Genomic DNA, 12,996 nt, shown 5'->3' on the forward strand with positions numbered 1-12,996 from the left:
AGCAAAAAGAACAACACATTGGTTAAATCAGAGGGAGTCAAAATTCAGCAACATCTTTTGATTCTTTTCCCTACAACAACCATAAAAAGAAGGGAAGCCACATGAAGACTTGAATCCTCAAATTCTTACTAATTAGTGTGCTCTCACCACTCAGTTCACACATTACTTGCAACCAAGTCAAGAGGAGCGGCTTTACCGGAAAAGGAAATAAAAAACCACATGGCCCTCAAATTCTTTAATTAACTACACGTCAAGATCCTGTCTCATTAGTCCTTAGCATTACGAAGTTAATGGACAAATCGACACTGCAGAAAACAATCTCTCTCTCTCTCTCGTGCGTACGGACGGACAATCAAAGAACGATCTGACCATCAATCACCATCTCAAGTTATCTGTCTTACATTAATTAACAATCAATTAGTCAATCGTACATTCAACACTCATCCCTCACTCTCTAGTTAAAGAGGAGTTTGCATGGCCCATATGTCATATCTTTGCATTGGTGGGGCGGTGGGCTGGGAACGGGCCTCCATGGATTAACGTTAGTGATTATAATAATGAGGAGAAGATGGCATCTTATCGAGGATTTGGGCCACTTCTTTCATGGAGGGTCTCTTTTGTGGGAGTGCGGACGCACAACCGTACCCTAACTTAAAGCAGGTTGCAAAGGCCTCCTCCTTCTCCTTGCTTTCCAATTCAGCTCGGATTGCCACGTCAGCCATCCTCAAAATCCGGTTCTTCTCGTCCACCGCCGCCGTGTTCCAAAGCCCCAAATCCTTGTCGGAATGGACCTTCCCTGTCAGCAGCTCAAGCAGCACCACCCCGTACGAGAAAACGTCCCACTTAGAATTGGGCTTCAGGCTCTTGAGCGCCTCGGGTGCCTGATAGGGGGATCCGCATAAGCTGGGGCTGGCACCTGTTGGAAGGTCTTGAAAACTATCGCGAGATACAGTGGACCTCTTGCTTCCAAAATGGCGGAAGGAGCCGTTGTTGCTCTTGTAGCTGCTGTCTCCGCCCCACACCAGCCTTTCTAGCCCGAAATCTCCGATTCTGGGTTCCATATCCGCACCCAACAGGATGTTGTTTGGCTTCAGATTTCCGTGTACGTGTTTCTTGTCGTGGAGATAGGCTAGTCCCCGCGCCACTCCCTTTGCTATGTTGAGCCGCACTTCCCAAGGTAGATGGCGGCACGGCGATGACCCCATTTTCTCTGCACATGACACAAAATATTTGTTTAATAAGCGTCTATTTCGGTATTTCTTTCTTTCTTTTTGTTTAATAAACTTGAGACGGCCGGTAGCAATTCTGTTCAGGCCCAATTACGCTCAAGAGATATGGCCACAACCGCCACAGAGGAGGAGAATGTTGTGTCTCGAAGAGCTCAAATGATCAAGCAAATCGGAAAACAGTATCAAATTATCAACCAAATGACCAATGTTTGTATTTCATTTTCACACTTCTCTCACGGGAAGCGACACTACTGTGGGCGTTTCACATGCTTTTGGGCAAAGGCTTTCATCCATTCCGACGGGGATCCCCTGAAAGCAAAGCCTCGCCATAGGCTTTGCAAAGCCTCGCAGACCACGGACAGGACAGTTGACTTCCCGTGCATTGAGAACTAAGTCTGAGTTTCACGATTTCATTTATCAACATAGAGATCACACATACCCGTATATTTTTGTATTTTACTACAACTTATGAAATTTTGCAAATATGCTTGAAGAGAGAGAGCAAATGGCTTACTGTAACTGGCATTGGCGAGGCTCCCATTAGGGACGTAATCGTAGATGACGAGCTTCTCGTCGGAACCCCAGTAGAAACCTCGTATGCGTACCAGATTGGGATGGCGCAATTTAGCTATGAGCCTGACCTGATTCTCGAAATCCTTGAACCTCTCGACACCGCTCTCACCAATTCTCCGCACAGCCAGGGTCGTTCCGTCCTCCAGCACCGCCTTGTACACTATGCTCGAACTAGTTGCTCCTAGTATATAAGCCGAGGCCTTGAGCAGAGTCTCCAGCTCCAACTCTGTTTCTCCGTCTACCGTCACAAGAGATCCTCCTCCTTTCTGCTGATCTTGCTGCTCCTGCTCCACCTTTTCTTCTTCCTCTTCCTCACTATCCGAGCCGGTCGCCTCTGACGTCTCTTCGCTGTTCCCTCCTTTCTTTCCCAGGCACGACCATGCCAGTCCTTTCGGTTCCGTTGAAAATGATGATGACGGCCAGCTCTCCTTCCCTCCCGTTTCATCTTTCTTCTCTGAACTACCTGTACTACTAACCACCTTCTTCTTTCTCTTCCTTAGATGGTAAATGTACAAGAAAATCATGGCTAGAATACCGATTCCTGCTAGATCACCAAAGATGATGCTTGCTATAGTTCCTGGTCTCAGGCTATTCTGCTCTTGCTTTTGACTAGTATCATTAGCCGCTCCAGGTGATCCAGTGACTGGAGCAGGCTCTATGGTTTTGGGAATCGCTGCAAATGCAGGAGGAGAAGTGGTCGTGGAGACATTGGGCGGAGTGGATGGCATGGAAGGAATCGCACAGGGGTTCTTAAGTGGTCTCCCGCACAGATCCAGGTTCCCAGCAAAAGATTCCTTTTTCTGGTTGAGAAAAGGTACGGCTTGCGGAACTTCTCCGGTGAGATTGTTGAACGAGAGGTCAAGTGTGACGTTCCCTGGAATTTGTTTCGCGAATTCCAACGGAATCCGTCCAAAGAGCCTATTGTATGAAAGATTCAAGTAACGTATGCTGTTTCCACCAAAATCTGGTGGCAACGACCCGTTAATCAAATTGGAGGACAGATCTAAGACTTGAATGGTTTTGAAACCACTCGGAACATCACCCGAAAAGTAATTGTTGCTCAAGTAAGCGACCGTGAGATTTTGTAGAGCAGTGAGGTTCTGAGGAATCTTTCCCGCTAAGGCATTGTCGGAGAGGTTGAGGAATTCAAGACTCTTCAGTCCTCCGATTGATTCTGGTAACGCGCCGGAAATCACGTTGTTGGAAAGAGAGAGTATCCGGAGCTCAGATGAGTTGAAAAGCGTGGTTGGAAGGGACCCATTGAGGAAATTATTGGAGAGATCAAGATGTTGGAGGTGCTCGAGCATGCCCAAATCGGGCGGAATCGAACCTAGGAGCTGACTATCTGGGAGATGCAAGCGGGTAACGCGAAATGTATCGCCGGTGCCGGGTATTCCGAATCCGGCACAAGTAATTCCGTTCCATGAGCACGGAGTTTGGTCTTCGTAGTTCCAGCTCTCTAAAACAGACGAAGGGTCACTGAGAACAGAGTACTTGAAGGAAAGCAAGAGAATTCCGTCAGTATTAAGCCCAAGAGATTGAAACGCCAGAAGAAGAAAAACAAGTGGAGTAAGTCTCCAGACTCTCCACAAGAAATGGACTCCACTGCTTCTGCAACTCATGCTTTCTCGAACTAATACCGATGCATCCTCCTTCCTTCAAAACCAGGTGAGAGAGAGAGAGAGAGAGAGAGAGGATGGCACCTACTCCTACTAATGTAGGGTGACCGAATCAATTAAGGATTTACAAGAAACAAAGAATGGGTTAAGAGCTGAGACTTATGTTTTTTTTTGGTATCCGGTGCTATGCACCATTATGAAATGGTATCCCCTGACCCCCTTTTCTCCAAAGTGCTGGGTCGCGGGATTTGATTCCGCTCAATGCTGGAATAAACACGAGTCAGCCCTCCTTTGGTCGAGTTGGAACTAATTTGAGATTATTATGTGGAAGACCATGTGAAGAGAAATAGTTAAAAATAAACCTGCACAAATTGCTAGCGTACAGAAACAGTTCACCAGTACCAGCACAGACTTCCCGATCTGCTCCACTAGTATAATTAAATCTTGACTGTGGAAATAAATGATTATAGTCCACAGCTCACCGTCGTTAACTTTCCAGGCTCTCCCCTGTTGGCCTTTGCATACTTATATATATATATATCTCTTATAAAAAACTAGCAAAAGAAGATGAAAAAAATGGAATGGCGTATTTGCCACATTAGAGTGGAAAGTGGGGCTTTATTCGGATCCAGATCCGATTAGACTTCCCCCTCAACTAATATTACCTAACCATGTTGTAATGTTGGAGTCTGCATCAAAAGTTTCTGGGCATCCAACGACAGACAACCGGCATCTTCCAGTAAATTGTGTGATTATTCAAGCACCGACCGTGGCTCACTTGTTTGCCATGTAAAGAATGATGTTATTCTCTTCCATTTACTACTCCGTGCAAGGGGGACGAGGTTAGACCATTGGACAGTTAACTGGACCGGTCTAAAAAGTAAGACGGTTTCATAGGAGGAGGTCAAAATCAAATCTGTAGTTTGTACTGCGTGTGGGCTGGAGCTGGATCAGCAAATCAAATACAGAAACCTAGTAATGGGTTGGCGGGTCGGGCTATGAACCACCATCATCTCTGGTTATGGTAAGGCGCTTAGCCGCTTATTTTAGATAAGTTGGTACTTTATGCCGTGTTTTCGGGTTACCAAATCTTAGACCTACTCTGCTCAAGTCGAGGTCCAAGAACTAATCTCGAACACAGTTGGAATATTAATCAACCTCTGCGTGTGTGTGTGTATATTATAATATCTCAGTTCATCTGCTCCCCCACATTGCTTCTCAACTATAATATTGTTTACTGCTAAATAGTAGGTAAACCACAATCTACTAAATAAACCAAATTGATAAATATTAGGTAAGATTACTTCCTCTGTTTTATTGTTTTCAGGTGGGGCACCCATTTGATTTTGACTGCAATGTGATCGGGATTAGATCAGATAAACCTCGGTTGTCATTTTGATGGATTCATTAACGCATAGTTTTCCTACTATTTATTGTTTAATTTCTTATTTTAAGTTTTAATTAAATAACAACTTCCCTTGAAAGCATCGATTCTGCTCTGTTTAGTGTTTCCCCAACAAGTAGCTGTTTATAATTTTATTTTATCCCTTTCTTACCCTCTTTTTTTTTTCTTTCTTCTTCTTTTTTTCCTTTTCTGTTCATTCTATTTCTATTCTCCCACTGAACCAGTCACAAATTCACAATTGATTGAAAATGAGAGGGAAAGATCCGGAGCTCTTTATTTTGTTTGAAAATGAGAGGGAAAGAACTGCGGAAAATTCAATTTTTACGCAAAAAAAGCTGGTAAAGACTGGTGGATATGTTGCGCTGTTGGAGACTCACCTGTGGAAATTAGTGGACTGGACACTTTACATGGAATCATAATTTACATTATGACGTGTAGGTACATGTAAAACCTTTCAACAAGAATCCTCTATCCCGATTCACAGAATATGCACTCGGGCACTCCCACATTGCCATGCGTAGATCCTCGACACGCTGTATCAATCCCATCTCATGGATCAATATTCCAATCAAATGATTTTGATCTAAAAGATTGAAATCTACATTAAACACACAATTCATCTTCCAATTGTATTTTCATCTTATTTCCCATATCACATTAATGATTAATCCGATGGTGAGAAGTTCGTGACCATGCATGTCCCACTCCCACGTGATGGGATCTTTTCCTCACAAATGGGCGTTTCACATGCACATTGACCGTGCATTAGAAATATTTTCCGTAAATAATAATAAATAAATATGGAAAATTTTCCAATTAATGATAGAATGTGTGTGTAAAGCGCCTGTAAGCCGTCAGGTGTAAGAGCAGATCCGGTCTTCACTCCCACCCCCTTTTAATAATTTGAGGGTCCCATCATTAAATTGCTACAGTGTCGGAAGCTTTGGGACAATGATGCAATGTGAAAGGTAAAACTTAGAAAGAGGCCGCATGTGGTTGTGGTCCCCTAGACCAATGGTTGGGATTTTGGTTGCACGTAATTTATAATAATATCAAGATCCTGCTGATATCATTGGTCTATTGAAATGACGGTATATATATAGAAGGAGAGAAGCATATCCTAGCACAAATTGCAAATATGGTCTAAGACCAAGTTGATGGAGGTTTCATGCCCGCAGCATCGAACAGTACTCCGGTATTACCCTAAATAAGTAGGAAGTGCACAACAAGCATATATTCTGCCTATATTTATCCTAATCACACATAAAGAATATCTTATTATGCAAGGGAATATGTTCTCAATTCAGAGAGATGGATAAGACGTGGACAAAGTCTCGCGGACAGGAGATCCGGAGTCCATTTCTTTACCGTAAAGGCGTAAACGACACATTGACACCAGTTGCCCTAACAGCTAGACTTTTCCTTAATATGTCCAGGCCTCCAGGGGCATTTTCGCTAATCAATATGATACTATCCGCACTATGTAGTGAGTACTAAGTAGTGATCTCCATACTTCTGAGAGATCTCGCAGCCTAGCTGGACGCCTGGACCGTATGTATAGTAAGTGGTCCGGCTTTCCCATGGCATTCAGTGAACTGTGGGAACAGACAAAAACGTATCTGTTCCTTATAGGATGCCGGAAGTACCGAACCATGGCCCATGGCCGGACCAAATCTCTTCCAGCTCATTTTGGACGACATGTGATTTAATATTTTCCCTGTCTACTGTATTAGGCAATGTTATCGTATAGACTATAGAGTGTAGACTGTGTAGTCCATGAAATGAATATATATAAAATCCGATCAAGTTTCGACCAACATCCAGTATCCTGGCAAGAGAGAGTTACATATGACATGATCAGTGACTGTGAGTGTAACTGATGTTTATATTTAAGAAAAAGGGGAGGGATCTCGATGAATCGGGTCCAATAAGACTTGGGAAACGGGACTACTTGGCCGCGTTCGTTCAGTAATGAATTGAATTTTGGCGATTTGTTTTATGTTAATCGTTTGTAGCAAAGGAAAGAACAGTAAATGGATTAACTAGATTGACGGAGTCGGCCCCGTGACTCCTCACCGACAGTCCTTCTCCGTCTCCGTGAACGACATTGTTTCAAGCAATCCATCCGATCGATATTACCATAACGAGACTTTTAAATTACATAGAAATGGTGTTATTTCATCCCTCCCTTTCTTGGAGCACCCACTGTCAACAGTGGCTTGTCTCCGTGATTGTCCTGCCTGTTGTCGTGCCGAGCTCAGAGAAATATAGAGAGAGGGAGAGAGCGGAAAACAAGATCTCACTGTCTTATTTACTTATCATAGACTGCTGAGCTTAGTATATATGAAGAAAAACTGTTCCACACCCTCCTCTATCTTTGTAAACTTCGAAGTTCGTTCGGCCATGAATGCTTATATTTACTAGAGTAGTAATTGTAAATACAGAATTTGAATTTGAGACTGCGTGACGTTTCTCCTACGCCATCCATTCGATTGGGTCAAACTTTATTTTCACCGGATTTTTTCCAAGTTTGTCGATTTTCATTATTTCTCCTTCTTGAGGGAGTTGATGATAAACAGATTGATTTTGCATATGGGTTGATTCCCAACACGAAACTGAATATATAATTCATCCATGGTCTATCCACCCAGATGCAATGCTGGTCCCCGGCCGGCATCGTTGGCTATATGTTCGTTATGTCGGCAGCTGGATCCCCTTCCTCGTCGGCCTGATTGAATTTAATCTCAGTGTTGTCCCACTGGATAGTCTCAACTCTTCCATCTACATATTATTAATGAGCTCCGAGTCGCCTTCATCCAATAAGTGCATCAGCGTTAGTTGGGCATGCTTCAGCTACATTGATTGTTTGTCTGTCACTCTATCCAATTTATGAATATGTGTTTACAGTTTAGACTGCATTTCAAGTACGCGACTGGGATATTTAAAAAACTTTAAAACATCTCCCCCTTGATTTATGGACGCATCGCCCTCCACCCGAAGAAAATGATATGTGGGAATTCTTTCGAGGAGTGCATGATGATGAAATTTGACAAGTTTCTTTCTAGGGTTATAGGGTTATAATTGATAAATTTTGGGCCCTAATATCAATAAAAATAATCTTAATATAATTTTTAAAATATGTTAATTTTTTCTAAAATATATTAAATAAGGGCAAAAATAATGTTCATCTTCTCCCTCCTTTAAATCATCAAATAAATTTCTCTCAAAATTAATAAATATTAATCATAGATCTCTATTTTTTTTGTATATGTGGTTTACATATGCACAATGTCCAAACTGTAACAAAATGAAGGAAACACAGGCACAAACACACATTCACAGAGACACATGCACACACACCCATTGGGTAAATGACTCCACTTCAGTAAACGAGATGATGGGGAGTAATGAGAACGTCCCTCGATAGCCAAAGATCCACCGCTTCTGGTTCCACACTCCCCACCGGCTCCGCTGCTTTGGTTTCAAGCTCCAGGAACAATACCAAGCTAGAGATCTGCTGTTTCAGTTCAACTTCACTACTAGTGTGTTGATTGTAGAATATTTCCTCTTTGAAAGGAAAGACGTGCAGTATCCGATTGTCCTCCTATGACTGGAATTAAAGCTATTTTGGGCTGAGCCGGGGATGAAGCAGCATCGTCTCTTGGCTGGTGGTGGTTGTGGTCATGGTTTTCAAAACCAGATCAGACTGGATGGTCAAATCAAACCAGGAACCGATCAGGTGACTGGTTCCAATTTTCCCCAAAACTTAAATTTTTCCAAAAAAAAATGTTGATTTGGTTAGCAAATTGGTGACTGGTTCCGATTTTCTCCGAAATCGGGTTTTTTCCAAAAAAACGTTGATTTGGTTAGCAAACTGTAGACCTGGGTGGTTGAACCGTTCAAACCGTTGAACAGTCTTGACATTTTTTTAATTTTTTTAATTTTTTATTTTTTTGTCAGAACAAAATGTCCGTTCAATTCGAATAGTTAGACCTTTCGACCCGGGAACCGAACCCATGACTGATTCGTTGTTCGAGTCGTTTTAAAAACCTTGGTTACAGGCTTCATTTCAGAGAAGTTGAGCTTCACTTTGGTACCTCAGATCCTCTTGGCCGCCTGGTCGTAAGCCATAGCAGCCTCTTTGGCAGTGTTGTAAGTGTCGAGCCACACATGGACACCCTTCCGTGAGTCGCATATCTTGGCAGCCCATTTCCCCCACGACCTCAAATCTGTTAGATACACTTGTAAATGTTCTTTCAAGCACAAGTTTCCTTCTTTTTGCTCTTCCCTTCTTGCTCTGTTCCAACCGTGTTTGTCTTTATAGTACTCTTATTATTTTCACCCACCCCTACACAACATTAAACCACGTGAGGCTTTTTTCAGTTTTTGGTTTTAAACCAACTAAACTGCCTATCCTTGTACTTGGTATGGTGTTTGATATGTTCTTCTAACTGTTTCATAAGAAGAACTCATAGTAGCTCTGGTCCAAACTCAGATGTAGAGAAGAAGAAGAAGGAGGAGGAGGAGGAGGAGGGGGAAATAGAAAGATAAAGACCATAAGTGGGGAGATTTGCTCGGTGGTATGAAGGATGAAGGAGATGAACAGTATTTCTACCTTTTTTTGATATATTTTTTTAAAAAAATTATCCTATTCTATAAATTATATTAAAAAGATTATTTTTATTAATAGCAAGGCCCAAAAATTACCCTTATCAATTATAATAAGACCCAAAATATTATTTTTTATTACTCATAATGAGTTTTGAGCCCATAAAAATAATTAATTCCAACATATTTCATAAATTCAAACTTAAGGTTGATTATTAGAAAATCACAGAAATATTTTATCAGATTTAGTTCTCTGAAAGCATGTCAGCTTTTTGTTCTTCCTCTTTATCCACTGAATTACGAGAATCAATATTCCTTGCATCAACAAAAAGTAGAAGAAAGAGGGATCAATAAAATATTAAATCACATCCTGTTAAGAATAGAGTGCTGTAACTGTGGTCGCAGCATGTGCTCTCGTTAAAAGGAATCATGTTTGCTGGTCCCTCCTTAATTTCTTGCCTATTTTTCTATTGTTAACGCCTTTAATTCTTTTACTATTCTTTTCGTATCATAGTTCCCATGTCCATGTTCGATCAAGATGTCATGTCACTTATATACCGGCAAATCCCATCTAATGCTATACCTAACTCTTGCTGCTCAATAACTCCTCAATTCATGCGTCTCCTGTTACCACAAATATTTACTAAAATACATGTTTTCGTTTAATAGGAATGTTTCCAAACTATTCAAGTGTGGGAGTAGTTAAACAGGAGTTTTCATGAAAATATATAATTTTCAAAAGTACGTACAAAAATGTTTTATTTTTACAAAAATGCATGTAGTCATTTTTAATTAAATTTTTTACCAATACCACCTTTGTTGACTGAATTGATGAATTGTTATCTCTAGTTCTCTTACATACTGTTTTAATGTTGTACATGTTTGCAGGTTTCTTGTATGAACAAGCTTTATAGCTTCATACCCCTATAGTTCTTGGCCTCCCATGAGAATGGTTATATTCTTCCCACTGTTTTCCCCTGTGTTTTGTATTTTCTAGTTGTTGGTTAGTCAAGACTAGCTAGTTTATATTCCTTTTCCTTTGTACTAGTTAAGTGGTTTTTGGACGTGTAAGAGCAGAGGAGAGATATGTACAAATACAAAGAAAATAAATGGAAGAGAGAGATTAGAGAAAGGGTAAGTGGAGAGATGAAAGAAAATTTTTTAAAAGTTTCGCATGGTTGTCTGGACGTGAAGCAAAGGCAAGTAACCGCGTTACATATGCTTATGCTTCTGAGTGCAATAAAATTCCAAAGCTGGCGGTATTACTGTAAGTTGTGTTAGCTGTGACTTGGGTTAAGCCGATAATAATAATAATAATAATAATAATAATAATAATAATAATAATAATAATAATAATAATACATGGATCGGGCGCTTAAACGCTAGCTAATAATCGAGTCTAATAAGAGAAATTCTGACTGGTGCAAGCCGTTAAAGAACAAAAGGACAAACGCTAATCAGAATTTTATTGTTAATAAACACTCAACAACCACGTTAATTCTCGTTGAAAAGGACAAGTTGTAAACGGAGTATAACTCACTGTGGGTGGGCCGGTGGGGGTCCAACCGTACTAGGACCAGCATTCTGCCAAGATGCCAAAGCAAGACAAAACGTTGCCACATGCTGCCCTAGCAAGTGCCAAGTACCAATAAAGTAAAAGAAACTGAGAAGGAAGCTTATTATTTAAACTGAATGCGTGCAGAAGTTGCTTCTGTTTAGACATAATTGATTTGCTATCTTTTTTTATAAGAAAGATGTCTATAACATGGCAGCCTTAATCGGCAGGTACATCGTCTCTCCAAGTATAAGCAATTACAGTGGAATCGTCTTTTCCTTCGATTCGAAATCAATGGGATTTGCATCAACGGAGACAATATAAGTGAAAAGGTAAGCATTCCTAGCAGCCTATGCCTTTGCCATCAGCCAACTAAAGGTCTGAGTCTGACATGGTCAAATCCAATCATCCATCTATTGTGGCACCGACCATCTTAATCTTGCTACGTGTGCGTTGGACGTAACGGGTTATATTTTTTGCCACGTGGTAAAGTCTAAACCAGTTGCGCTTCTTTGGAGGGATGAGGGAACTTAAAAGGGCCCTGGGGCCTGGGCGAGTAAAGGAGGGTTAGGGGTATTGAGACTTCAAACAAGCGAATATTTTTGCGTGCACTTCAACGCTTTCACATATCCGTTTCTCATGGATGGGGTCCCGCAATCTATGTTTGGTGAAAAACTCGGCAAGTTCAATTGTGCAATCCGCAAGAAGCTAATTTTGTAGCTTCTTCTAAACCGGTTCAGTCGACCTCAACACAGTTCAATTAGAGCTGATTCACAGGAAACGATGTCTTTGTGAAAGAATGGTAGGATTCATCGTATGGACGCCAAAAGGTTGCAGAATGAGTGGACGAATTTCAAAAATTTCCTACATTTCTTCCAACTGGGAATCGTATTCCTTGATTTTAAAATCAAAATTCAAGGATTCTACTTGAACCAAACCAAACCAGATTTGAACCAGAAGAAAAATTGAGAAATTATACCTGATCCAGAGAAACAGTATCTCCCAACATTGGTGTTCACGCCCAGAGAAGACCCCAAGATCATCTCCCACTGAAGATGACACAGTGATGATGCAGACGAACCAGCAGTGTTCGTCCCACGAACTAGGTTCTTCTGAACAACTCGATGGTAGACTGTGAGCACCACACGAACAATCAAGAACCTTTCTTGATCTTCTCTAACTGAGAACTCAAATTGATAGAAAAGGGTGGCAGAGGCTGCTGGAGGAGAATGCTAAAGAAGAAGGTGGTGAACTGCTATTTTCTTCTCTAGGGTTATCTGAGATCCTATCTCAAAAATGTAGGGTTTTCTACTAAAAAACCCTTAGGGTTCGAATTCAAGTAATTCGAATTAGGGTTTTCCTCTTATTAAGAAAAACCTTCCTAATCATATTAGGAGTTGCCCTTATCCAAATCAATATTTGGATTAGGACTCTTCTTAATCTTATCTGCAGATTAAATTAGCTTTTGGGCTTAACCTAATCTCAGATCCGCCCCTTTAAGTGACTGATCAAATCAGCCTAGATCGAAATGCGCTTTAGGCCCAATATGTATTAAGTGCTCAATACTCTTCCAAACTGCTGTCTAGTTGGGTTTCTTTGTATGACGTGGGACCCAAGCATTGATCTACACACCGGCCACATGGGTTCGGCCAAGCCTCTGTTACAAGGCCTAGCCGAATTCACTAGAAAGCCCAATACCCCTTGAGCCCATCACATGGACCCCATGGGCCCAACACTTATACTAAGTGGTCCCTGGGCCAAGCCATCTTATAAAAACCCAGGGACTGCGGGCAGATGCAAGATTAGCCCATCAGGTATTATCCTAAATGGCCTTACACCTAACCTCTCAGCCCATAATGATCAAGCACCACCCGACAAGAGAGGACCTCTCCCTCGACTGCAAGGAACAGTGTTGCATTCTCTAATCACATGGATCACAGGAATTAAAACCATTTGCAAACATTTTGAAACCATATGTAAGTATATATCATATATATAAATTTTGCA

The 12,996-nt window shown here is 41.4% G+C and overlaps 1 protein-coding gene across 1 annotated transcript; it reads right to left on the minus strand.

The window, feature by feature from the left end:
* Window positions 1–365: 365 nt before the first annotated feature.
* Window positions 366–3,910, minus strand: LOC148877277 (putative LRR receptor-like serine/threonine-protein kinase At4g37250). Its single transcript, XM_088984036.1, has 2 exons — window positions 1,744–3,910; window positions 366–1,210 (listed from the first exon to the last, which is right to left on the minus strand). The coding sequence occupies exons 1-2, from the start codon at window positions 3,422–3,424 to the stop codon at window positions 543–545; spliced, it is 2,349 nt and encodes a 782-aa protein (XP_088840162.1). The 5' UTR covers window positions 3,425–3,910; the 3' UTR covers window positions 366–542.
* Between the last annotated feature and the right edge of the window lie 9,086 nt (window positions 3,911–12,996).

The sequence above is a fragment of the Nelumbo lutea genome, chromosome 1 (genome assembly GCF_056320005.1).
Source record: "Nelumbo lutea isolate HS-2025 chromosome 1, American lotus-T2T, whole genome shotgun sequence".
NCBI lineage: Eukaryota > Viridiplantae > Streptophyta > Magnoliopsida > Proteales > Nelumbonaceae > Nelumbo > Nelumbo lutea.

Coding starts and splice junctions, on each gene's coding strand:
- LOC148877277 (XM_088984036.1), bottom strand. CDS start 3,424: ATGAGTTGCAGAAGCAGTGGAGTCCATTTCTTGTGGAGAGTCTGGAGA. Junction 1,211..1,743: donor CCTCGCCAATGCCAGTTACA/GTAAGCCATTTG, acceptor TGTCATGTGCAG/AGAAAATGGGGTCATCGCCG.